This window comes from Lagopus leucura, unplaced genomic scaffold (assembly GCF_019238085.1).
Source record: "Lagopus leucura isolate 7727_CA_CO unplaced genomic scaffold, USGS_WTPT01 Super-Scaffold_73, whole genome shotgun sequence".
NCBI lineage: Eukaryota > Metazoa > Chordata > Aves > Galliformes > Phasianidae > Lagopus > Lagopus leucura.
The window spans coordinates 74,398,582-74,425,991 of record NW_024962252.1 but is presented as its reverse complement, the minus strand read 5'-3'; the positions used below and the strand labels follow the sequence as shown (position 1 = coordinate 74,425,991).

At 40.6% G+C, this 27,410-nt stretch overlaps 1 protein-coding gene and 1 long non-coding RNA gene across 2 annotated transcripts in view; one reads left to right on the top strand and one right to left on the bottom strand.

Moving 5' to 3' along the window:
* KCNK5 (potassium two pore domain channel subfamily K member 5) overlaps positions 1-3,577 on the top strand; it is a 32,328-nt gene extending 28,751 nt beyond the window's left edge. The window contains exon 5 of the mRNA XM_042887550.1: positions 407-3,577. Coding sequence (XP_042743484.1) covers positions 407-1,227 — 821 coding nt within the window. The 3' untranslated portion in view covers positions 1,228-3,577. The remainder of the gene's footprint in view (positions 1-406) is intronic.
* Positions 1,033-25,746, bottom strand: LOC122188887. The gene is made up of 3 exons (XR_006181658.1): positions 25,657-25,746; positions 5,485-5,604; positions 1,033-1,087 (listed from the first exon to the last, which is right to left on the bottom strand). It is a non-coding gene; the product is annotated as an uncharacterized LOC122188887 (long non-coding RNA).
* Between the last annotated feature and the right edge of the window lie 1,664 nt (positions 25,747-27,410).

Below are 27,410 nucleotides of genomic sequence, written 5' to 3'. Positions count from 1 at the left end.
AAGCTTTCCTATCTACTACAACAGTTAAGCACCTTTAAAGGGGCATGTCATTCTTAAATGATAATTTTTGGGCAGCTGTCTAGAACTAGTTAAGCAGGAAATGCTGAATCCTTTTCTCAAGTGCCTATATCCATATTTTAAAGACTGAGGGAATGCTTATAATTTTCCAAACACGTGGAGTGTGTGCTGCCATTTGACATTGTAGTCCAATGGTCACATTACATGCAGCTAAGAAGTGGAAGACCTACAATCAACTTTGTCAGAGGGTTTCAGATCCCTGGTCACCACTTCACAAAGCAGTGTTTTAAGAAGTAGGTTCTGCTAGAGTGGAATGGAGTATTTCTCAGGGTAATAACTCAGCTGCAAATCTGCTTCTAATGTTCTTGTTTTTTTTAATTCTTTCTAGGTGTAAATCCAGATGCAAACTATCATGCCCTTTACAGATACTTTGTGGAATTGTGGATCTATCTGGGACTAGCTTGGCTTTCACTCTTTGTCAACTGGAAGGTCAGTATGTTTGTAGAAGTCCACAAAGCAATCAAGAAACGGAGAAAAAAAAGAAAGGAGTCATTTGACAACCATCCTCGGTCTAAAAAACCCCTTCAAATGGGTACCTCAAAGGATGTGAACATTTTCAGCTTCCTTTCGAAAAAGGAAGAGACGTACAATGATCTTATCAAGCAAATTGGAAAGAAGGCCCTGAAGACAAACAATGACAAGATTATTAAAGTAGAAAACACCAAACAAAATATGCAGAATGCCATTAAAGATGCTCAGGTGACTTACACAAAGTCAGAGTCATTTGAGTATGATGAGTCTTCCCTGGACATTCAAAATGGTCATGTTTTGAGACATCTGCATGATAAACGTATTGGAGACAGTCCTATTGAAGGAAACATGTTTGTAAACCAGCTGGACAGGATAAGTGAAGAAGAAGGTGAAGTATGGGATTCCAGAGACTATCGACCCTTAATATTTGAGAATGCAAATATAACATTTGTAAATGAGGATGATGATGAAGAGGAAGATATCTCAGATGATGAGGAAACTTCAAAATCCTCAATGGATGATAATATTGTAGAGGAACCTGAAATTGCAAAAAACCTAGTAAAATTCCCATCGTCTGATGAATCTACCTTTACCAACAATGAGCTAGAACTTTCTGTGCCTTATGAACAACTAATGAATGAATATAATACAGTAAGCAATGCAAAGACTGCAACGTGAAGTGAACTTAGTAGTGGTTTTCTGAAAATGATCAATGCATATCGAAGAAATTAACAGAGCAAGGAGAAAAGCTTGTTTTTGCAGCTTTTCCTGTCTCTTTGAAAACAAAAGCAAGTCCCAAACTAATAACCTGCAGTGTCCTTTTTCCTATATTAAGTTGGTTTCTGAGCCCATCTGCTATGTTTATCTGAAAAAACTTGTAAAATACCAGTTGAATTAGGAGTCTGACTCCTTCTTGGAATTTTATGGTTCTCAAACAAAGTAGACAAAAAAAGACTAGTTAATACACTGGACCTGCTCTGCGTTTATGCATTTCATTGAGGAATTAATTAGTTTGGGAGTGTAACTACACAGTTGCAAAGAGTTTGTTTCAGGCATCAAATGTGTTCGGTTACTCCACTAGCCCTTCACCTCTGAAAACCTGGATCTAAGTAACGCTTTGATCAGAAATGGAAGCAAGAGGTTTGCTTTTTAAAAAAGGTACTCGTTGTTACCACAAAAAAATGGTGAAACCACAAGTTGTTCTTGATGAGAAACTTTAAATGGAACACTAGAGACGAACAGATCTGAGCTGAGGTGTGCTGGCAGACTGAGGAGGAAGCTTTAAAACATCTGTCTAGAATATGTCTGTGCTTGCCAAATTATAATGAATTGCAATTTTGTGAATAAAATATTAATATTTAAAATTCCATGGAATGGATTGAGAAGGAGCTCTCTAACAAGGAAGAAATATCTGGGATGAAGCTTACCAATTGGGCTGCTAAACTACAACTCAGCCCCAGAACTGTTGAAGAGTAAGGAGACTGGAGGACCTACTGATCAAAGCCTGTAGGAGCACAAACAAGATGCAACTTTTTAATGTTGAAAGTGTCCTTCCACTGTCCATTTCCTAGAGGAAATACTTGAATGAACTTTATACAGTATCTATGTGTGTGCAGTTGAAGTTTCAGTGATGCTGTTCGTCTGAGGGTAAAAAATTGCCTTTGGAGACACAGATATTCTCCAAACGCCCTAATGCCTGTCAGAATAGACCTGTAGCACTACTGCTGAACTGTGCAGTGTGTTAGTCAGTATTGTTATTTGATGTTCCTCCCAGCCTTGGTACTTCAGACTAGACTTGAATGAGAGATGATTTTTGAAACAGTTGATTATAATTTGCTTATTCGATTTGTTTTAAAGCTTGACCTATGTGCATATGCAATGGTTATTCTATCCTACTTTCAAGAAGGCTGAACAACGTCAAATCCTGTGCAAAACTGTGATATGATCAAGTGACTTGAGAACTTAAGTCACTTTTTAAATGGGACTTTGGCTCTAAACTCCTGAAAGTAATTTGGGTTGGAAATGGGCTTTTAACTGAGAAGGACTTATCTCTTTTAATAATGTTTAAGCCCAAATTATTTTGACTACAAAGAAAATTATACCATGGTTTTTTATTTTTCTTTCATTTTCTGTACCATGCATTAACCCTGACAGCTCTCACAAACATGGTTCTTGATTGCATGCTGTCAAAAAGAACTGACTATGGTTATATCTGATATACTTGGAACAGAAAATAGCCAAGGCCTTTGAATATGACTTGAGTATGTCAAGTTCTGTTATTTTGTATAGTTTCACTGTATTTATGTTGTTGCTCTATGTCCTGAAGTTTTCAAAGTTCAGTGAACAGTTAAAGGTTGTCTCATTCTCATTTTCAGTGTAATGCTGGCAGACTTGCTAGCTTTGCAAGAAAAGCGTATGGAATCTTGCAGTGCTAATCTTTAATTACTAGACTTTTGTAATAACTGCGAATATTGGCTGCAGCTTCAATTGCTGGCCACTCCTTTGGAAACTGGCACTCTGGATATCCTGCTGACAAGAAGTTTTGAAGTCATGACTGTGAAACAAGGGACTGTCTTTCTCTTTTATTCTGTCTTTAATCTTCCATGTATATGAGATTTCTTAAATAGAAAGTGAACTGTCTTACTGACAAAAATGTGGCATCAGTGTAGTTGGAGTCAGATGTTAATGTGTATTTGATTGGTGAAGGGAGATTGTAATTTCAAATCCAACTGTATATGTTATTGCCATTTGGAGTAGGGGTGGCTGGATGAATTTGACTTGTGCTATCAAGAAGATTCTGGTTTAATTCTAATTGACTCCCCCACCATGTACACACCTCTGCATTGTTTTTAAATGACTCCAAGCCCTCCTTCAACTTCTTTTATATCTGAAGGAGCGTGGTTGACAGCTGTACCTTGTAGCTGTAAGATATGTTAGGTAAGAAGGCATACCTGGTACAGCAGCAAGTCTAGCCTTTTTTTTTTTTTTTTTTTTTTTTTTTTTTTCTTTTTTTTAAGAAAATTAGAAAGCACTCCATATAGCTTTTTTGTTCTCCAACTTGTCTTCCATTATTGATGCAAAGATTGAAGTTTTAGCAACAATTATTAAGCTCACAACAATAAGGAGAGAAGAAGCTTGCTGAAATTGTATGAAATGGAAAAGCATAGTCAAGGTTTGATCTTCATTTCAAAAAAGTAAGTGAATAAATTTCTGTTCAATACAGAAATAATACAACCCAGACATTTGGCTGGGCTATGACTGGGAGGGATGTTGCACACTGGAGCACAAGCTCTCCATTCTCTGTTGCAGAGTGCTGCACTTGTGTGCCAGAGCTGAGAATGGCTGGTATCTGTTTCATATTATCAAGCTAGATGTGGCTCTTCGGCCTTTCCAAGTGTAGTCAATGTAGACTGTATGTATATATAGTGAGATTTAAAATAATGGTTTAAATTTATTTTAAAAAGAACAAAATTCCCACTTTCTTGGGGAAACACCTCACAAAACTGTTCTCAAGACATCCCATCACGTGCCTTAATGCAGTCCTGCTATTGGGAGAAAAACAAATCGTTTTTACACAGGAGCCAACACAATTGGTCTTGTTAAGCCCTGCTTATTCTCAGTGTTTTGGAGGGTTTTATTTGGCACACAGTTTTCATGCTGGCTCTCTCCACAAATTTTAACCATTTCCCAGGGTTTTTAAAATTATGGTGCCATCTCAAGTGTATTGAAGTGCTATGCCAGAAGTTTTTTGTCTGCCTGTCTTCCATGTCTTGAGAAGAGTGACGTAGAGGAGTGTCCAGGCTGGATTTTGAGCTATTCAGCTTCCCAAGTGCCTCTGGTTAATTTGAATGAACTCCCCAGTGCTACTTCATATAGCTTTGTAGTTGTTTTATTTATCTGGTCAATCTGGAAACATTTTCTTTGAATGCCACATAAGATTTCATTTGACTAATTAGCTGATCTCTTAATGCAATGTAATTACTTTTTATAGGTGAGGTAGATCTCCTACTTGAAAGAGGAGTTAATTTAAAAAACAGAACACTTAAAAGCAATATAGAAAACAAATGAATAGAAGTAAAAACTCTTCTTGAAAACTTTCTGATTATTGCCTACAAGTAGATTGTATTTTCAGTTGCATCATGTGAGGCATGGGTCTACTTCCACAACAGTAACTTGCTAATTTTACCAAGATAAGCCAATTCATTAATAAGTAAATAAAATCTGGAAACATGACAACAAAAGTTTGTTCCTACAAAGGTCCTTTTTAATATTATAGACCAGGTGACTTCACCCTTCACGACATCGTGACACTTCTTGCATTTGTCCTATGCTATTGAAGCCTGTTTTTAGCAGAAGGGTGGCTTTTTCAGATATAAATCTCACAACAGGCAATCTGACATATCTGATGACACTGGTACGAAATTGCTAAGGAAATATAAGAAGTGGTGTGTTACTTTTTTTCTGAACTAGTGCTTTTTGAATCTGTTGCTGGCAATGGATTTCAGAAAACATACAGAAATAAAACCATAGATTGATAACAGATCCATGGTGACACAGTTGTATATTGTGAGATATTTTTCTCCAGTTGAACTGAGAGAATAAAGTAGAAACAGACAAGCATTACTGATGAGGAGAGCAAAAAGCAATATACGAGTCAGTTGACCTGAACAGAAAACCAAGAATTCTGTTGTAGACTTGTAATTTTTGTGCCTCCTGAGATTCATTCCATTTGTGATGGATTTATGTTTAAAAAAAATAAGCTTGTCTTTCATATGGCCTTTGAAGTTTGTACAGTTCTTTCTTTATCACTCCATAATATGCCTGTCTGTTCTTTGTTGCTGATTGTCACTGGAATCACACTGTATGTAAATATTTGCTAAGTCTTTTAAAATGTAATTTATTTTAATATTTTGCAATAAAAGTTTTAACATTTACCTTCTCTGACATGGGGTGAATGGCAGTCAAGAAATGAAGTTTCTTCTTACATCTCTGTATTTGTAATGCACCTCACAGGTAAGACTGGTGCTGTTCCAAAGAGCTTGAAGGCGTACGGAGCTGATAAAGCAAGGAATATTGGTGACCAGTTCAGTAGCATCTAGTCTGCAATTTGATACAGATACAGCTCAGCAAAATATAATACAACAAGCATTTTGGGCAGCTATTGAAGAAGGTAGGAAAGTTTATTCTATGGCACTGTTTTTCACAAGGCTGTTTATTTTCACAGAAGGTATACTGAGACAGGAAGTTTTCATTGATCAGCAGTGTGATAAAGTAGGAGTGACTGCTGTCTGCATTTCATCCCAGACCCATTAAAATGTCTGAGTGTCAGTTAATGAATTTTCACGAGGATTTTAGCAACTGTTCGTATTCTGCAGGTCTGGAAGCATTTACAGTGTTTCAACTGCAGCAGTTGCCTTAAAATGCCTTAGAAAATAGATAACCTTTTGCCTTAATGTGTCACGAAATGTGACTCAGTGATGCACATGATAGAGATGGAGATACCTGCAGAAACTGGGCCAACCTCAGCCTGAGGGAGTAAAGACAGCTTTTGGGCAACGGGGTGAAAGGAGTGAGACGTGAGCTAGGAACGGTGGGAGATGCATAAGTACAGGAGGGAAAGGTGGATGCTGTCATGATTTGAGTAAGGGTAGTCAACCTCTGCGTTTTCTCCCTGTCCCCAGAAGAGCTCACTGAGCAGAGAACAAGTAGCAGAGGAAAAAGAGATGCCAGATTGGTGGCTGATGCCTGTGAGAACCAAAGAAAAGGAAGTAGGGATTCTCTCATGATGCCCACGGTAGGACATAGCATAGTCTGATGTGTACTTGATAACATTTCTATCATATCTGAGCAGGCTAGAGCTCACAGACAGCTCTCAGTATTTTAGTAGAGAGTTAGTAATTTCAAGGAGATAGGGTAGCAAGAAGTAGGAAAACAGGATAAACCTGTATTTGTTATGTGCCTGTTCTTACAGTCCGTGGCTGGCTGTGGGTTTCTCTGAACGTAATAGCTTAATAGATATAATCACAGACCAGCTGACACTTAGAAAAAATTGAATTTGAGCACATATCGTAGGTCTTTATAATGTGTGGTGCAATGTGATACCAGCAACCTTTAGTTCATGGAAATTCAGAACTCACGCCTTTAATTCTGGAAGGTGAAAACAGTGATACAGCAGGCAGAAAGCTGCTGGTTGGGGCTCTGTTACACAAGGGACTGCTACCTCAGTCTCTATAGGACAATCTCCTGAAGCTGGATGAAAATTTAGAAGAGCCTGTTGAATCTCTTTTGGCAATTACGCAAAGATCTGAAAGGCAGAGGAGGGCTCCTGTCCTACAGCTTGATCTGGAAGAGTTGCCTTATGTTTACGTTTTACACCTTGTGCCTTTCAGCATGCAGTTTTCTATGTGTTTGTTTTTAAACTTTAGCTTCAAGCTTTCCCTGGTAAGGTTATTAATACTGTATTATCTAGGAATAATGGCTTGGGCAGAGCACAGTCTTCATTAGGCTTTGGCTTCTTCCTATTTCAAGAAAAATCCCACAGAGTATGCTTCTGACCAGCAAGCAGACTAGCTGGCCTCCTCCTCATAGCCTGCCTAGCTTTGCAGTGGACCCTGGCTTTTTCTCCTCTTTATTCATCTTCCTTTTTTGCTCCTCTGTTCCTGAGGAACAAGGGGGAGCAATGGGTGGGTGGGAGGAAGCAAACCCAGCCCTGCTGCAGCACAGGTCTCACCTATACTCCCTGTGTTCAATTTCCAGGCTGCCATATTATATTATTATATGCAAGTGATGGTGAGGAGGATTCTTGCCTCTTCCCAGCACCCATCATAGACACACTGAAGAGAACACTCAGTCTTGTTTTTTCCTTGCAGACCCATGCCAAGTTTACCTCTCTGCTCAGTTATGTTTATTACCTATCAGTCTTGTATAGCATGAGATACCTACAGGGCTTGCTAAAGGATTGCTTTTGGCTTTCACACTGGTAAATACCTTCTGCTGCAGTGCAGCCAATGCAGCATCTGCTGCAGGCAAGGGGTCAGGGATGCGTTAGCAACCCTGTTTGACATGATTTTTTTACTTAGTTCCCAAGAAAACCAGACTGTTAGGGTGTGAATTATGTGGGGGGGGGGGGGATGATGTTTTGTGGGAACACAAGTGTCAAAGCAAGGGGTTCTATGACTTGAAATGAAACCAAATTCAAGTAGTAATTTTCTTGGATGATATATTCCTAATATAGATATAGTGCTGGAACTGAGAGGAACACAGAGGTCCAAAATGGAACACACAAAATACTTCAGCTCACTGGCCAGGGAAATCTGCTACTGCAAATCAGAAGGGTTAGTCTGGAAGAGGAGAGTTGAGGTGGGATGGAATGTACTGTCCTGCAGTCTCTGTCAGGTAGCATGTGCTAGCAAGGACTCCTGATGTCCCAGTTTCCAATTACAGCCGACAGCAATAACTCCTTCTAATTAAGTAATTATCTGTGTTTGTATATGTGAGTAATTTATCCATGTATGAGAAGTATTCCAGTGGAAATACTTGTAAATTCAAAGAGTTAGGTTCTTTGTTTGTTTTTTAAAGTGAACTGAAGCAGTTATGTATAAAACACACACAGGTTTTTATTTTTAGAATTATTTTTATGAAGTGTTGGGAGTTGCCTCCCTATTGTCTCTCCCAGTTGTTCATTGAAAAGTGTAGAAAAGATGGTGACAACGTAGTCCTTGTATTTTGTTGGTTATGTTGCTTTCTGCATGAAGAAATTGTGGAAAATAGGCCTTATCCACCTTTTATTCAGATTAGCGTGGAACTGGGAATGATAGAGATAGCAGAACAAAAACTCTGAATATGTGAATTCTGAAACTGGAGTGAAAGTCTTAAAACTTATATGAAATCAATGTGAATTTTTATCCCATGGATTCTTTTTTTAAATTTGCCATGATAAATTTTAGGAAAATTCTTTTGGATGCTTCCCTAAATACATTAAACAGAAGCACGTGTGTTTTCAAATTAGATCTATGCATTACTTTTTCAGGGGGGAAAAAAAGTACTTTAATACTTTCACACACACTTTTAATCTTATTTGAATGTGACAATGATGTGTGGCACCATGAGATGCCTTTTAATTGTAAGGAGAATGACCATACAGTATGAATGAATATAGTCCTTCTCTGAGAACAAAAATCCTGTTCAAGGGCTGTCAACAGCTTTGCACTGTTTTATGGACCTATAGCTTAGGGCACTCACTGATCACATTTCTGTTTATCATCTAGTTAAGTTTCTGGGTGTATAAGGAAGTATCATAATTAATTCCTAATGCCGTTAAGATCAGAGACAAAAATCCTTTTGTGTGCTTATTTGTGGGTTGGGCCCTGTTTACGCTGATCAAAATAAACGGAGTGCAGAGGAACACTTGTTTCTACACACTCCTGGTTGCTGGGCATAACTTAAAAATATGTGCATCCTTGAATGTGAAATTCATCCATGCTCAGGTTGCAGTAGAAACCGCAAGTGTCTGAAGCTGGAGGATAAGAGTTTATTCACAAAGCTGTGTTGTCATTTCCTGGCAGCCTTCATATTTGCTTCTTATCTGTGGTACACTGGCAGTTAGTGAAAAGTAAAGGAACAAATCAAGACTTGAGCCACAGACAACCTCTTGATATTTTCTATTCCTCTGAGCCTGGGAATTTTGCCAATCCCATCTCTGGCCCGACTGGAAAGGAAGGAAAAATAGTAAGTTAATTGGTATGCTTTTTAATTGCTGATTAAAATGGGAAATGAACACAAGAGCAAGAGTAAGCAGGATGCCTTGGACAGTTGAGGGAGGAACACTGCCCTCTTTGACAGGTTTTGTGGCTGCCAGTTTTTAATAAAAGGTGGAAAATTGTTGGCTTAGTTGAAAGGAATACAAGGAGAACTTAAGGAAGGCAAGCTAGGCTTTAAGATTCTTTCTTCTGTGCTGTATTTCTTCAGAAAGTTAACATTTTCTGTCTTAAATTAATGTGAAATACCATGCTAGAAACTGAGATAGGTATCAAATAAACGCAAGATAAAGTAAATACCTATTTTTAAATTGCAGGTTGAAAGTTCTCTGTAGTTCTGCTATGCAAGTTCTTCCTGTACAGGAGTTTAAATGGAGGAGAGAGTCTGACTGACATTCAGCACCCACACTGATAATCCTAGCACATGTCATTCAAGCAAAATTAAAAGGAGGCTGTTGAATAAGGAACAATTTGTTTAAGGCAAGAGACAAAATTCATGTCAAGAACAAGAAGAATTCAGAGATCCATAACTACTGCATCTGAGAAATCAGATACAATATTTGTTGGGAGATTTACTCCAAAACATTAAGAAATCAATTTTCTGGAAAATAATTTTAAGCACTTTTCTGAAGATATTTTCCGCCTAAGTGATACTGACTTTTTGAGGGAGTTTAATTCTATGCTGTTTATCACTAACTAAAAAGTATAATGTTAGGGGGGCACAAATACTTGAAAGCTGCAAAAGCTGTGGGAAAGAACTGGCAGCCTGTTAAAATGTGTAGGTTTGAAGCAAACGTGCAATAAAAAATAAGGTGGAAAGGCACTGAAACTCAAACTGACTTTTATTTAGAAGTTTCTGACCCTGTGTATTCTTGTACTTTCAAACATTACGTGGTTTTGGAAATGCTTGGGAGAAACTTAGCTTCCTCTGGCACAGATAGAGAGGAAAAGGCTTTGAGGTTATCACAGTTTATTTACTGCAAAGTGACCGTTCTTTAAAACAACAACAAGATTCAGGATGAATCTTCTACTCAGTCCTAAGCAGTAATGACCCAACTCATTTTTTTATGTAAGGATAGAACCCCTATGTCTTTTGTCTGTCTCCTTTGGCTCCCACCACTTTCCTCTTTGCATAGGTGTCTTCATTTTCCTTTTCCTCTGTTCCTCTTAATCTATCCTTTAACAATTCCCTGCCCCCTTAGAGCATCATGGCTGCCTGTAGGGAGGGCATGGAAGTCACCTGGTGTTCAGTCTGACAGCCAGGAGGTAGAACTTATTTCCCCAGCTCAAAGAGCACCAGAGCCCAGACTGCTCATGTTACAGGAGACAGCCAGCAACTTACCAATCCACGCACCCAGCTGAGCGCTCACAGCATGGTTCAAGGAAGAAGTTCGAGCATCTGTACATTTTCAGCTGTGCTTTTTGTATCATCAGCTGTGGATTTAGTCTCACAGTGATGTGGACCAGAAAGATCAGGCATAGATCTTCACTGCAGAGCTCTGAATGGACCACCGAGTGGGCTAAGTGAGCCCTGCCTGCACACTTGTGGAAACTTGTTAACAAGACTGGGGTTCAAAACAGCTTTTGAATGAGTACGTGTCTAAGGTGAGCTGCTACATCCTTTTCGACTCCATGTCACCCCTCTTCTTCCCCTTGTTTCCCTGTTACCAAAGCTCCCCAGTCCAACTTCACAACCACAATTATCTTTACCTCTCCAATTTCTTCACTGCAAGCCTCCGCACAGGTAAAGCTTAGCTCTCGCTCTCCAGGAGGCTTTCAAAGCCTTAGAAACACTTCACTTTGTTGCTGTGTGTTCAGATTACTCGACATGACTGCTTTTGTCGTGTAGATGTGACCTAAAACTTATGTTCAGGTAGCACTAAGTAAGCAGCAAAGTTATCACCTGTTTAAATAAACCCTTGGCTCCTAATCAACAATTCAACAGAAGAAAAGAAATGGAATAGAACAAAATATGTTTGATTGTTTACTAAAGACATAATGGCCTAGAGACTGAAAACAAAGAGTGGGACTGAGCCAGATGGCAACCGATATAACGTAGACAACCTACGTTTTTGAGTCTCTAGGGTACAGAAAACTCCCACGGTGGAATTTTTTTAAACACTAGAGAAATCCGTATGTGCTACTTTTCCAATTACAGTTATTTCCAATAAATGCTGAAACTTTGACTTTAGAAATATCATAGGTCAATATCAGGAAATGTTTGTGTATTTCATAACACTTGAATGTAACTGGTCCGTGAACAACTGTAGGAGAGCAGAAATGGGGTCTCATGTCACATCCACACAGAAGCCTCCATCAATATATTTACCATCCGTGTTATTAAGGAATTTATAGAAAACTGAGTCATGCATGAAAGCACAGGTTCATAACATGAGTGTAGCTGGAATCTTGTGCCATGGTTTTTTCAAGTGTATTGTGGTGCCATGAAGCATAAAGGAAAAGTTTTGGATGGGGCCAATCAACCGACTACAGATGAGGAAGAAGAAATCATGAGTAGCGGAAGTCGCTCATGAGTGTCACTGGGAAGAGTTACCACTGGCATTTGCATGTTTGTATTCCTCTTGACTGACTTGTCAGGAACTGAAGCAGGGGACTGGTTTTTAAGTACCAGGGATAGACAATATCACTAAAGTCATTTGTATTTGTACACAAAATTGCAGCCTTGGGAATGAGAAAAAGGGCTAGACGGTGCTTTTCATCATCTAAAGCTTTGGGAAAGATGTGTGTTCTGCTCTAATCTTGTAAGATTCCACTTCCAGTGCTGCATCCAGATCTGGGTCCCCCAGAATAAGCAGGAAATTGATCATTTGGCCCAGAGGAGCGCAATGAAAATGATCAGAGGCCTAGAACACCTCTCCTATGAAGAAAGGCTGAAGGCAGCTGGACTTGTTCGGCTTGAAGAAAAGGAGTCTTTGATAAGGTCTTATAGTGGCCTTCCAGTACCTAAAAGAGAATTGCAGGTAAGCTGGAGAGGGACTTGTTACAAAGACACACAGTTGTAGAACAAGGGGTAGTGTCTTTAAGTTAGGAGAGATTTAGATTAGACATTAGGAAGAAATTCTTCTCTCAGAGGGTGCTGAGGCATATGTGCACAGGCTGTCCAGAGAAGCTGTGGATGCCTCATCCCTGGGGTTTTCAAGGCCAGCTTATATGAAGCTTTGGGTAACCTGGTCTTTGTGGAAAATGTTCCTGCACACAGCGCAGGAGGATTGGAACTAGATGATCTTTATAGTGCCTTCCAACCCAAATTATGCCATGATTCTGAGATTCTGTGATGGGGGTGACCCTCATTCTAAAGCATCTGTACACTGTAGTTACCACAAACAAGGAAGAATAAAAAGCCTTGCTAAGTTTGAATGAATGTTTTCTACATAGTTTCCAGACTGAAACAAATGTCCTGCTAAACAAACCTTTACTTTGGCTTATGCTTAGGTATGGCTTATATTTAAGTGGAAAGAGGAGCAACATGGGTTAGGGTGAAATGTGACAGCTTTAAGATGCTTTCCCTTGTTTCTCCCGTTGGAGATGAAGGCCCTGTCTTCAGTTATGGTTGTGTACTGAGTCTCTGAGATGTGTCATATTGCCTAAAGACACATTTTCAAGGAAGGAGGGCTGACACATGCTGCCATATGCCAGCTTGTGGGTAAGAAGTTTGGAGAAGCAAAAATAAGTACATACTAGCAGCAAACAGTAGAGAGGGAGATTTTCTCTTCTACTGAATTAGAACAGTGATCTTTAAGGGAGCTAAACCTACATCTTCCGACTGAAGGCCTTCTCCATGTGAAATTTAAACATGAACTTATATGGATAATCTTCATAAGAAGTGTACAACATTTTCTTGCAGAGAAAGCTGTCTTCAGGAGGGCCAATTAGAATTACTGAGCTTGTTCCTCATTTTTCCAGACTATAAGGCATTTAATCTGTTGTTGCTTCTCCATTCGCCCACCTTCTCAGACAAGAGACAGACCTTGGGTTCAGACCAGAACCTAGGCAGGATCCCTAACACAAGCTTCAGTTTTCCTTTACCTATTCAATGCTATTTGTAGCCTCGGAGGGCAAAAGAGCATGGACAGATCTTTTTCCTCTTTAACTTATGTCTCTTTGCAGATAGCAAACCTTTACAACCATGTGCTAACAATGAGTAGCCAGCTAGCCTTAGCCCTGGAGAGATCTACTGGTGGTGCTTCTACCACCCACCTTGGCAGATTTATTTTCCAGGTAGCATAATTATTCTTATGTGTAATATGCAACTCCCTGAAGTTTAATTTCACGATCATTTTATTTCCTCATTAGCTATGAAATAATTAGTTCCTGTTCTCATCTTAATTTTAATTTTTTGCTGCCCTGGGTGCTAAGGCCTCTGGGCAGCAAAATAGGAAGAAACTAAAAACAGAATTAATCAGAAAAATAGGAAGAAACTAAAAACAGGACTAATCAGGGAAAAAAGAAAAAGAAAGGAAAACAAAAACAGCATGAGTCATTATATAACCCCGATCTGGAAATTCTTAAAATCTCAGTCTCGTACCTCAAGAAAGTCATCCCATATTCATTAGAGATATTTAAAATCAAATCAAAGATCTGAAATAACTGGGTCAGAAGTACTAGTATGGGGAAGGACCTGGGAGGTCCAACACCGAACAGAGCTTCCAAAAGGATGAGACCTATCCTAGGACTTATAAGCAGAAGTAGCATATGTAAGAAATGGGCTCAAGTTACCAGATTTTAAAGGAAATTTACATAGAGTGAGAGAAATTCATATCACAGCAACAAGAAGAACAATGTTGGAAGAAAGCATGAGCTTTGAGAAAACCATTAGAAAAGGCTGAAAACGTTCATTCAGACTTGAAAAGGAAAAGAAAATGGTAGTGTGCATAACTTTTCTGACAAGTAAAAGTCTACTGAAGCATGCTAAGAGGGGTCTAAGTTGTTTCCTGAAGACCCTGGAAAAAGACAAAATAAGAAATCAATCCACACTGCAGTAAACAGGACTGAGCTGAGTACTACAGAATGTTTTCAAACTGCAACAGCAATAAAATTCTCTAGATGTAGACTTCAAACTTTTGGAGGATTTGAGTCTGTTTAAGGCATGCATCTCTCAGGGGTGGTCTTGCTACATTTACCAACCCCAGTATAGAAGGACAGATTCAGTAATCTTTTGACATCCCTTTCAGTTTTACATTTCTAGATTCTGGTTCAATTTTTAAGAAGATCTAATACACTCTTATCTTTCTGTAACATTATTTTTATACTGTATAATTAGGATTAGTCAGTACACTGACTGTGTGCAATCCTTCATATGCACCTTAGAAATTAAGCACTGTTGTCCACCTACTAAAATTACCTGGCTGTTCTAATATGGTTCAAATGTATTAGCATAAAAAAGAATGAAACCTTGAAAATTATGGGAGGGGGGGGAAGGGGAGGGAGGAGAGGAAAGATTTACACCATCACAATTCTGCTCCCTGAGCGACGTTTATTGTGGAAGCCACTGGAAAGCAAAGTTGTGTGGAATTTTCTGGTTCGTTATCTCTTTCTCCTTTCCATCACTGAATTTTTGGATATCGTAGTGTTAGGACAGATTTTGCTGTGTCCAAATCACTGCTTTCCAACTGCTTTTCTTGAAAACAAGCATGGATTTCTCTCTTCATACAGCTTCTCCTTGAACAATCTGTCTTCCTTTCCTACCTTTCCCTCCCACTCTTTATTCATTGACTTTCCATCACTTTTCAACTGCATGTACGTATTTTTGTCAGATGACATTTTTGTACTGTGCATTTAGTTATCATGCATTTATGAATGCCATGTCTTGATTACAGTCCTCTGTATTCTGAATTTGGTAACATTTCACTTCTGTGTATCAAATCCCTACTCATTTATCTTGCTGCTCAATAGAAGGAAAAGAAAAAAGAGGGGAATTCTGGGAAAGGCTGTGTTTCTAGTGAAGCACAGATGGCTTTGCACCACCACAGATAAAAAGTAGCAACTGGTATCTCAAAAGTATATCATTTATTTTGTTTGTGAGAAAATAAATAAAGCCTCTGACTGTTGGAAAGTTCTATAAGAACAGTCCTCTGAGGCAAGAGAACAAGAAGTTATTTACCATTCGCATCCAATTTTATCCCTGATTTCTTTATATATTCTTTTAATTTTAGTGGAAGGTCTACAGATTTCTACAATTCTTCAAGAAGTTGAGCTATATCTGTTTCTGAAGCAGAAGAATAAATGGTCTTCTTGAAAAGCTAGGATATGATTGCATATAAATTGTTTTAAATATATAATATACATGAATATATTGCTTAAAACTACATATGAAGGGGGAAGGGGATAAAACCAGGCCTGCTAGAGATGAGCCTAGGGGAGTGATAATGGGTTTAAGGGTAAGCCGAGGGGCTCAGCTGAAGTGCATCTACACCAATGCATGCAGCATGGGCAACAAACAAGAAGAGTTGGAAGCCATTGTGCGGCAAGATAACTATGACCTTGTTGCCACTACGGAAACATGGTGAGACTGCTCTCGTGACTGAAGTGCTGCAATAGATGGTTACAAACTCTTCAGGAAGGATAGGCAAGGAAGGAGGGGTGGTGGTATGGCTCTCTATATTAGAGAGTGCTTTGATGTTACTGAGCTTGTGGCTGGGGATGAAAAGGTTGAATCCCTATGGGTAAAGATCAGGGGAAGGGCTGACGGGCAGACATCCTGGTGGGTGTCTGCTATCAACCACTGAACCGGGATGAAAAGACAGATAAAGTGTTCTACAAGCAGCTGGCGGAAGCTGTGCAATCACCAGCCTTTGTCCTCATGGGGGACTTCAACTTCCCCAACATATGCTGGGAATACAACACAGTGCAGAAGAAGCTAGGAGCAGCTGGTGAGAGAGCCGATGAGAGAAGCTGCCCTGCTAGATCTGCTGTTCACAAACAGAGAAGGTCTGGTGGGAGATGTGGAGGTCAGGGGCTGTCTTGGACACAGTGACCACAAAATGGTAGAGTTCTTGATTCTTGGTGGAGCCAGGAGGGGGAGCAGCAAAACTGCTATCTTGGACTTCCAGAGGGCAGACTTTGAATTGTTCAGAAGACTAGTAGGGGGAGTCCCCTGGGATTCAGTCTTAGAGAGTAAAGGAGTCCAAGATGGCTGGTCGCTCTTCAAGAAGGAAGTCTTAAAAGCACAGGAGCAGGCTGTCCCCCTGAGCCACAAAATGAGCTGGCAGGGAAGAAGACCGGTGTGGATGAATAGGGAGATATTCTTGAAGCTCCAGGAAAAAAAGAGAATCTACCTCCTGTGGAAGAAGGGACAGGAGACTCAGAAAAAGTACAGAGAAGTTGTTAAGATATGTAGAGAGAAAATCAGAAAGGCAAAAGTTCAGCTTGAACTCAACCTGACTGCTGGGGTAAAAAGGAACAAGAAACTCTTATACAAACACATCAACAGTAAGTGGAAGACTAAGGAGAATCTCCATTCTTTACTGGATGAGGTTGGGAATGTGACCACTGAGGATAAGGAAAAGGCAGAGGTTCTGAATGCCTTCTTTACATCTGTCTTTAAAGGTCAGACCAGTTATCCTCAGGGCACTCCACTCTCTGACCTGGTAGTCTCAGCTGGGGAGCAGACTAAACCCCCACGATTCAGGAGGACACAGTCAGAGACCTGCTACTCCAACTGGACTGTCATAAGTCCATGGGGCCGGATGAGATTCACACGAGAGTGCTGAGAGAACTGGCAGAGGTGATAGCCGAGGTGCTTTCCGTTATTTATCAGTGCTCTTCATTGGCTGGTGAGGTCCCAGAATCACAGAATCACAGAATCACAGAATCACAGAATCACAGAATCACAGAACTGTAGGTGTTGGAAGGGACCTCCAGAGATCATCGAGTCCAACCCCCCTGCCAAAGCAGGTTCCCTACAGTAGATCGCACAAGTAGGCATCCAGGCAGGTCTTGAACATCTCCAGAGAAGGAGACTCCACCACCTCCCTGGGCAGCCTGTTCCAGTGCTCCGTCACCCTCACTGCAAAGAAGTTCTTGCGCATGTTTGTGCGGAACTTCCTATGCTGCAGTTTCCAGCCGTTTCCCCTTGTCCTGTCTCCACTCACCACTGAAAACAGTCTGCCCTCGCCATTCTGCCCCCCACACCTTAGATATTTATAGACCTGGATCAGGTCCCCTCTCAGTCTTCTTTTCTCAAGGCTGAACAGACCCAGTTCACTCAGCCTTTCCTCATAGTAGAGATGCTCCAGGCCCTTCACCATCTTTGTGGCCCAAAGAAGAGTGGAGACTTGCCAATGTGACTCCAATCTACAAGAAGGGTTGTAAGGAAAACTCAGGGAATTACAGGCCTGTTAGCATGACCTCAGTGCCAGGGAAGGTTATGGAGCAGATTGTCTTGAGGGAGATCACGTGGCATGTGCAGGACAACAGGGGGATGAGCTTAGCCAGCATGGGTTCATAAAGGGCAGGTCCTGCTTGACCAACCTGATCTCCTTCTATGATCTAGTGACCCGTCTGTTGGACAAGTGAAAGGCTGTTGATATAGTCTACCTAGACTTCAGCAAAGTCCTTGACACTGTCTCCCACAGTATTCTCTTGCAGAAGTTGGCAGCCTGTGGCTTGGACAGGTACAATCTTGGCTGGGTAAGGAACTGTCTGGAGGGCTGGGCCCTGAGAATAGTAGTGAATGGAGCTAAATTCAGCTAGCGACTTGTCACAAGTGATGTTCCCCAAGGATTGGTGCTGGGGCCTGTCTTCTTCAATATCTTTATTGATGACCTGGATGAGGGCATGGAGTGCACCCTCAGTAAGTTTGTAAATGAGACCAAGTTGGCTGGAAGTGTCGATCTGCCTGGGGGTAGCGAGACCCTACAGAGGGATCTGGACAGAAAGAATAGCTGGGCTGAAGCCAGTGGGATGAGGTTCAACAAGGCCAAATGCCTGGTTCAGCCACAACTTTGGCCACAACAACCCTAGGCAATGCTACAGACTTGGGGCAGAGTGGATGGAAGACTGTGTAGCAGAAATGGACCTGGGGGTATTGATTGATGCTCAGCTGAACATGAGCCAGCAGTGTTCCCAGGTGGCCAAGAAGGTCAATGGCACCCTGGCTTACATCACAAACTGTGTTGCCATCAGGAGCAGGGAAGTGATTGCCCCCCTGTACTCAGCTCTGGTGAGGCTGTACCTCAAGTGCTGTGTTCGGTTTTGGGCCCCTCACTGCAAGAAAGACATTGAGGCCCTGGAGTGGGTTCAAAGAAGGGCAACAAGGCTGGTGAGAGGTCTATTGCACAGGCCTCATGAGGAGCAGCCGAAGGAGCTGGGATTGTTCAGTCTAGAGAAGAGGAGGATCAGGGGAAACCTTATTGCTCTTCGTAACTACCTTTATAGGGAGGTTGTAGTGAGCTGGGAGTCAGCCTCTTCTCTCGTGTAACTGGTGATAGGACTAGAGGGAATGGCTTCAAACTGCACCAGGGGAGATTTAGTGCTCCACAGCCTGGGCTCAAGCCTCACTGCAAGTCATGGAAAGGAGCTGAAGAGAGCATGGAAGAACCCAAGGGCTATCATTAGGAAATACTACTGTGGTCAGGCAGTGGAATTGGCTGCCCAGGGAGGTGGTGGATTCACTGACCCTGGAGGTGTTCAAGGAACATTTGGACACTATTTGAGGGACATGGTTTAGCTAGAACTATTGGTGAGAGGTGGATGTTGGACTGGATGATCTTGTAGGTCTTTTCCAACCTTCGTGTTTCTGTGATTCTGTGGTAAGAGTAGTATGTTATAATGAGCTGATGAACCGTCTGGGCATGTGACTGGAAACTTCAGTGAGAGAAAAAGATGCTTTTCTAAGGTATGTGAGAGAACATCTGAAATACTTCATGACTTAAGTCACATTTTATTCATTCAGGGAAAGGATTCAAATAAGATCTACATTTTTGAGTCTTATTTTCTTGGGTTATTTGGATCACAAGGCCTTTAAAGATTGTTTATGTTATAGCAAATTACAATTTTCAGACTAGAGCCAAAATACTTATTTATTCAAGCATTTCAGCTTTCTCATGAAAGAAGAGGGAAGGAGGTATTGCACTTAGCTGCCACAAGCCACCACATGACACTGCTGAAAGACCCTTCCTTGTAGCCCGTCTTAAGCAATCCTTTCAGGAAAGAGGCAAAGAAAGCCAATGGAGAAATGAGGGCTAGACCAGTGCAACAAAGTGGTCTCTGTTCTCCACAGAGACAGAAGCAAGGTCTGTTCCATTCATAGGCATGGATGGCAAGCTGAGGACAGAGAGGCTCTTCTGGGCTTGGTACTGATAGCCCTTGGGTTCTTCCATGCTCTCATCAGCTCCTTTCTATAACTTACAGTGAGGCTTGAGCCCAGGCTGTGGAGCACTTCCTTGTGTCAATTAGAAACATGTGGGAATATGACAGCGAAAGAACAAGTCCTGGGACATATTTTTTTCCCCTAAAACTCTACTTATATTTTCATTTTCCCCCAACTCATGCAGGTTTTTTTGGCTCTAAATGCCAATGTGTTATTCCTTAGTAATGCCTGAAGTTATCTTTGCCCTCTACTGGCACTCTGTAGAAATACAGGAACACATCAAGCAACAGCACTGTCACTTCTGTTTTTCAGATTCACCAGACAGAAAAGGAGAGTACCCAGAGAATATATGCAGCCAGTGATGGGACCATGTTCTTGGGGTGGGAACAGCAAACCTTGTGTGAAAGCTCAGCATTTTCCCTCTACCTCCGCTGTTTACAGCCATAAGTTAAATTGAAAAGTTCAAAAACGTCTCTCAACACCTCAGAGATCTTGAGTAGCCTTCAGCTTGGGCTTTTGGCAACTAGTTGAGGTGCTTTATGATCCTGAAACAGAGAGAGAGGCACTGAGGCATTTCCAACAGAATTAACTGAATCAACTTGTTTTTCTCCTTGGCCTGGGAGAATGTCTCAACTTTGGTGCAAACATTTGTGTTGAAACTACCTGATACACCATTTGACGTTGCAGTTTTGTTGTATTCTCTAACCCTTCCCATCATTTTGCTGCTTAGATTTGTGTCTGAGACTGTTGTGACCAGAACTTCACGCACTCCTACCAGCAAATAGAACAAAACTCTATTCCCACTTTCTTGGAAACCCTTTCAGTCTGTACAGCGATATCTTTATCTGGGACATGAGCCATGATATTTTGTGAACCGACCATCATTCTTAACTGACTTTGCATTTGGGTTCTTTAATGATTCACAGGAGTTCCACATACATCAAGAGCTTGTTTCTTTCCATCACTGATTTTCCATTTGCAGATCACAAAGAATTTGTGAAACTGAATTACTACCAAAATCAATCCATTACAGTCTTTCACCTTGTAGATGTGCATATCTTTCTGAACTAAAAATACAAATATAAGTGTGTGAGATACTCCATTCGGTTGTCCAAAAGGCCATGTCTTACTTATACAGGCCATCAGAAGTACCAGGGAACATGCAAATACTCCATACAGAAACGAGGCATGGATATAGGATGTAGGTACTCAGCTACTTACATCATTTGCTTTGTCTTGATCCTTATCTCTAACTTGAGTCTCCAATTCTTTTCAAGTTTGAGGTCTTCCTCTCAAGATCCTGCTGCAATGGGATGTTTATTTGCTCCTGGCTCCTCTGCAGCATTGAAGTAGTAGTGGATATGAATGTTCACATTAGCATCAAGCTTCACCAAAGAAAAGACCTAGGTCTTTTGGTAAGCTTGCACTAATTACTAGAACTTCCATGGGAAAGGCAGCTCACTGGCTGACAAATTACCTAGTGAGGTAATCTAAAAGGGATACTAAAATGAGTCACAACATCATCTTATTTATCAAAGAAAAGTCTCCTGGATTGTTTTTTTTTGCTAGTCTGTAATATGCTCCAAATGTACCCTGCTTCCATTTGATCTAAGAAATGACGTCTTAGGTAACTTAATTCAATTTTAATAACAGCTGGGAAGCTGAAAAGTTTTATTTCTGTTTTTATACAAAGTAACAATTTCTTTCAAATTGACCCTTTAGTCAACAATTTATTCAATTACAAGGGAAGAAAACTATTTTTTTCCTCCGCAATTCACAGATGAGGTTTTTATTCACCAGTAGCAAGAGTTCCTGAGATGAAAGCAAAAGAAGCATCTGGTCTATTCAAGTCACCAGCAGAGCTCCCATTGCCTGCAGCGTTTCAGAATTTCACACTAAGGATTAGCCATATCTTAATCTATCCCGATCTTTTATGCAAAAGACCAGTAAAACGGCATTTAAAGTTTTATCAGATTAGAAACACATGTATTTAACAAGGCCTTTTAAAGATAAATTGTGTGCCATTAGAAAGCCTGACTCATGATTTCTGAATGTTTGGAGGTTGTTAATTCTGCTGAGAGGGATACCTTGTTCAGGCTAATGATCTCACCAGAGCCAATGCCTGGGGAATCGTGTTGGCCGTAGAGAAATGGAAAAGGCAATTTACCTTAATAGTCTGATGTAGCAAAGGTTTGGCAGGACTGATTCATCATCGACTCTTCTGCCATTTAAATCCACCAGCTCCCATTAAAATTATGTATTTTGTTCCCTCTCAGTTGTTGCTACCCAGGCTTAATAACGAAAATGCTTATACTTCTACAAATTAATTTCCTTTTTCCAACTGATAGGTGTAAAGCAGTACTGTTTTGGAGGAGCTCATCAAGGTCATTTTCCAAGCAATTAAGTTTCTTCTTTTTATCCCTTCTGTTGTGGGAGTGCATTCTCGATTTCTCCTGTTTGGGAACAAAATACAGCATGGAGAGGAACAGCTTTATTCTTGGATACTTCTTACCTATTTTTATTGAGCTAACATTGTCTGCTAGCTTAAGTACTCTCTTCCTTTCCTTACGTTATGTCCCACAGTGTTTACCTACAGTAATTGTATCCCTGCTGCACTAATTTATCCTTATTTTGCTAGACTAAACAAGCCAATGTCCTTTATCTTCTTAACTAGCATAGCTGCCTTTTTTTGTATTCCTCTCCTGTGTGCACAGTACCAGCTAGATACACAGATACTTTTAAAGACTGAATCTCTCCCAAGCCTCATCAACTTTAAAATTCCCTTTTCATTTCAAGAAATAAAACAAGGGAAAATTGTGTCTATAAACTCTTCATACTATTGCTATTGATACTATTGCTGTTATATCAATAGCAATGAACTATATACTATCTCCTGATCCTACTGTAATCAGTGGATGCATTTAGTTCTTTCCTTGCAATGTACCCTGAAAATAGATCTAGGCTGTCATATTGTGAGACCACAGTACTTGTGGCTACAAAAGTCTTGATGCAGACAGTTTTGATCTAGCAGTGAGGTGTCATTTTTCTCGTATAGCTTACATGCCCAGAGAGGTGGTGGAGGCCATCCCCGGGGTCATTCAAGGTCAGACTGAACGAGACTGAGCACCCGTAGATGTTCCTGTTCTTTGCAGGGGAGTTGGACCAGATGGCCTTTTAGGGTCCCTTCCAACTCAAATGATTCCATGATTCTATAGAAATAATGGACAGGAAATCGAGTAGAGTTGTATTGGCAATGAACTCAAGTGTTGTGCCTTCTCTTGTGAAAGCAAAGCACTGATAAATCCACAAATCTGGAGAAAAGCCCTAAAGAGTAGCAGTACCTGGGACTACAGCAGGAGCTGGGGACCAAAGGCAGGCTCAGAAAGTTATTATTTGACCTCACCTAGTGCATGGACTTCAAGGAAATTCATAGAACTCCACAGTGAAAAGTTTCAAAAGCACCAAAAACTCCTTCCCCCTACCAAAGTGTTTACTTTAATGTCTGTAAACATCTTAAATGCTTTTTTATATATATATCTGACCATGTTATTATTCAACTTCCTTACAAAATCTAAACAAATGAAAATAATTGGAAGTACTTGTGCAAAAGGGAGAAGAGTGAAAAAGGAACACCAACCAGTAACAAAAAATCAGCCATTACAGAGAACCTTCTGTTCTTCCAATGACTCCCAGTACCTTGAAGTGGCATTGAGAGGCTTCCTTTTCTTTTGAAAAAGCAGATTCTTAGTAACACGTAGGACAAGGGCAAGCAGACTCTTGATGTTAGCCCACACTGAGTCAAGCTGGCATTTTTTTTTTTTTTCCTCCTGGGAATAGATGTTTTTGATTATGACAAGCCCTTTTTTTCTATATAGTATCTCAGGACTGAGGCAGACTTTTCAGAAGCAAGTATTTAGATCTGTATTTCTTTAAAGAACAGCTAAACATCCATCATGAAGACATTCATCAAGCATTCCACCACTTTGCATCCCTGCTTCAGATGTGATGAGCTGGCACTGGCTCCTGGCATGTGTCTAATCTGGACATTACTCGCAGGTTAGTTTTACTCTGGTGAGAGTATTAGAGCCCATTCTACCAAATCCTTGGCTTCCTCAAAGCTGTCAGTGTAATTGGCAGAGACAGTAAATTTAAAGCCCTGGATTTAGCCTGAACTTGCTGGTTCTTGCAGTCTGCAGGAACATGACCTGAACGCTAAGTGATTTAGGACAGTGCTCTGAACAATCAAAGGAATAGTGCGTACCCCAAAGGTTATATTATACTGAAGAGTATGATTTATGAATTGACCTGTTATTTCCTGCAGCATTAGCTACAGCAATTATCTCCCTTCTTAGATTATATTTATGGAATTGTAACAGGTCAGAGTGACTTGATGCGTGGCTGTGGCAAGCAAAGACCTTTTTGCAGTCAGGGTGGCTGGCAAGAATCTTTCCTCCTTTAAAGCTCAAATGTGATTCTGTCACTCGTCTCCTGCAATCATGAGAAATCCAGGTAACTGGTGGCTGTCAGTCACTCCACACTCATACAGGAATTATGGCAGTCAAATTATCTGCAACACCCAACAGAAGTCTACTCAGAAATGCCCCTGAGAGAATCTCTTTGGGTCTCTGATGATAAAGCACTGGTACCCAGTTTCACACAAGCAGAGATTTTGAGTGATATCTTAAAGAAATTTGAAATCATGTCAGAAAAATTTGCTGCCGTAATGATTTTTTGATACAGGTAGTATAGAAATGTGGCTATGTATAAAAAGACTCATATTTTTTACACATTTGGGAAACAGGAATGAAAGTTAATCTGAGGGATATAACATGCTAAAGGCAACTGCCAGCTTCTGTCCCCACGTAGCTAAAATCAATCAAATGCATAATCTTTCAGATGGCAGCCAACTACAAGCCCATCTTCTGGCACTCAGTACCACTTTTTCTGATTTGCTATAAAGTCTACTGAAAGTCCCCAACGGTCTTACCAAGTTCAGAGTCAAGCCTTCAACACATTGCACCAGTGCCCTGCTAGGTCCCAGCTCTGCCCCAGTCAGGCTCACAGATCCAGGTAACAAGAGTAAGCCTCACCTGAGTAAACTTGCTAGTGTGATTACCTTTACTTAAACAGTTTAATGGAGTAGTAATTTATTTATTTATTTATTTTTTTCCATCAGTTCCCTATTTATCTTGCAAGCAGGAGGTGGGAAAAGCATTCCCCAGTCTCAGACATAAGCCATTTTTGTGAGTGTGAGTTGTAAATATTTTGAAATTTTGTATTATGACTAACTCTCTGGGGCCCCAGACGTGTTCCAGTACAACTGATCTATTCCAGCAAATTCCCAACATGCCACTCAGCACCTCCCGTGCTTTCCTTCAGCTCCTCCTCCTTTCCCTCTTCCCTTCCCAGAGTGGAGGGAGGGTTATAGTAGCTATGAAATGAGGAGCTAGCAGAATCCCATTTCTGCCCGGGCTCTGGCCCTGAACCCTGCCCCTTCCTCCATCCTTCTTTTCATCCTGGAACATAAGAAAGTGGCATCCAGCTGCATAGCCTTCCTTCTCAGTGGCAGGATAACCCAATTCTCCTCATGGTCTAAGCCTGTCCACTAGCATGAGGCAGACAATGTCTTCACCCTCCTCTCCTGTTCCTCCTCCTCTCCACTGTCAGTTTCACAGTGGGCACACAGCCACTGTCAGGGAAATTACCCTGATATCACTCTAACTTCCTAACCTTATAAAAAGTAAGATCAGTGGTTGCACAGAAGGATATCATCACTAGAAAGCAAGGCAAAGCACAGACAGCATGGCTGGGAAAAAAAAAAAAAGAAAAGAAAATAAGACATGATTCTCTTCCTTTACTAAAGCTGAGGTCTGTGGGATATTCTGGCAAAGTTTGCAGCACCACCTATACTGAAGCTCCTTCCCTCTCTCTCCATGACTGCACAGAGGAAAAAAAAAGTAAAAATAAAAGAGACATTGCAACTGCTACTGTCATCATAGGAGTGAAATGACAACAGCTTACCAGCTTGTATGCAAAATGCCTCCTTTTCAGTGTCTCTTCAGTATAAAATATCCGCTTCAATGTGTGGAGTATTATCGAGAATTTGGGATTGAGAGCACCACTCCCTTTGTAAGAAATACACTATCTCCACCCAAATGGAAAGAAAGGGCGATTGTTCCATGGGGAGGGTGACTCAGAGTTTGGTGGCAATACAATGTGCCTTTTGATCACTATGTAAAACAAACAGAGACTACAACTGAGAATGCCAATAGCTGTTACTGCATGAGAGGACGCTTAACACACGGTTGCCAAACACTTGCACAACATTTTTGACTGACAGATGCCCAAGTGCTGCACTGGAATGAGGCTGAAGGAAATACTCATAATCATTAGCAATCTTTGCTGCATCCATGTATTAGTAACCCCATTTCACTCAGTGTTATGCAGACGTATGGAAAATCAAGGAACTGCCCCTGCTCTGGACAGCAATTCAGTAACAGAACCACAAATAAACACCACATAAACACTTAGTCCTCTGATGCAAAGCTTAGACACCTTAAATGGTGCAAACAGTCATCTATGATATACCTCTGCTGACTTCTGTTGTGTTGAGCAAACGGAATTGAAGTGAAATTTTGTGGAGTTAACATGTTATTTGACAGTAACAGAAACAAATTTCTATCAGCCCATCTGCAGTAATGCTTACGTATCTTGTTAGGAAGAAAAATAATTTCAATCTCAAGTAATAAGTATGTTGTTAGAAGCTGTATTGACAGGGAAGCTTATTAAAAAAAAAGGAGGACAAATCTGCAGTTAGAAGAGAGAGAGTTTTCCTTGTCTCTGAAATGCCACCTCCCAAAATTACAGCCTCAAATTATAATGAAATGAAGACAACATAAAAATGCTTCCAAATGGCATATGCCTTCAAAAATCTTTTGACAAAGTGACTTAGTGATAATAGACTTAGATATCACAAATTGGAATGATCAGGAGAGATGATGGGAGTTACATGGAAAATAAAGTTTAATGGAGAAAAAAATTAGTCTGTGTGAAAGAAATCAGAGATTTTGAACATGTGAAAAAGCAGTTATAAAGATGAGATTAATAAATCATTCTCTATGATACCCTTTATGGGCATGGGCAGGATATAAAGGTGAGGACCTCCACACCCATCTGTAGAACTGGAAAGAACTTTCTAAGTTCTGGAATGAACTACATTGCAGGTTTTAGAGATACATATATACATATACATCCAAGCAGCTGAGATATACCAGAGAATGCCTTGGTACAGTAGTTCTTATCTGGATCAAACATGCTGTTGGCAGTATCTTGATATCCATTTAGATTTTAAGTTCTGTGATTCAAAGATACCCTCCTGAAATTCAGGTTTTGTACATTTGCCAGATTCTGACAATTGCTTTCTGCAAAAATAAATTATATATATTTTTTAAAAAGCTATTTTAAATGCACTTCTATTGTCCTCATGTTGTCTTGGCATGAGAGAAGCGTAGAAAATATCACTGAAAGATTTCCTCACCATCAGGAAGTGAGTTTAGGTTGGCTGTGGTTGCCATGTGGGCTGAAGGCTACAGAGGCCTCCAGCAAGTGCAGCTGGGTGACTGATCAGCAGCAGCAGTCACTCCAGCTGTTCTTTTTACTGGGCTCCGCCTGGAACTCCTGTTAGTGTACAGCCTAATATTTAGTCTAGTCATCACAGCCGGAAGAAACAATATGTCCAAAAAGTGCTCAAAGTAAATGGCTTGAAACCACCAGTT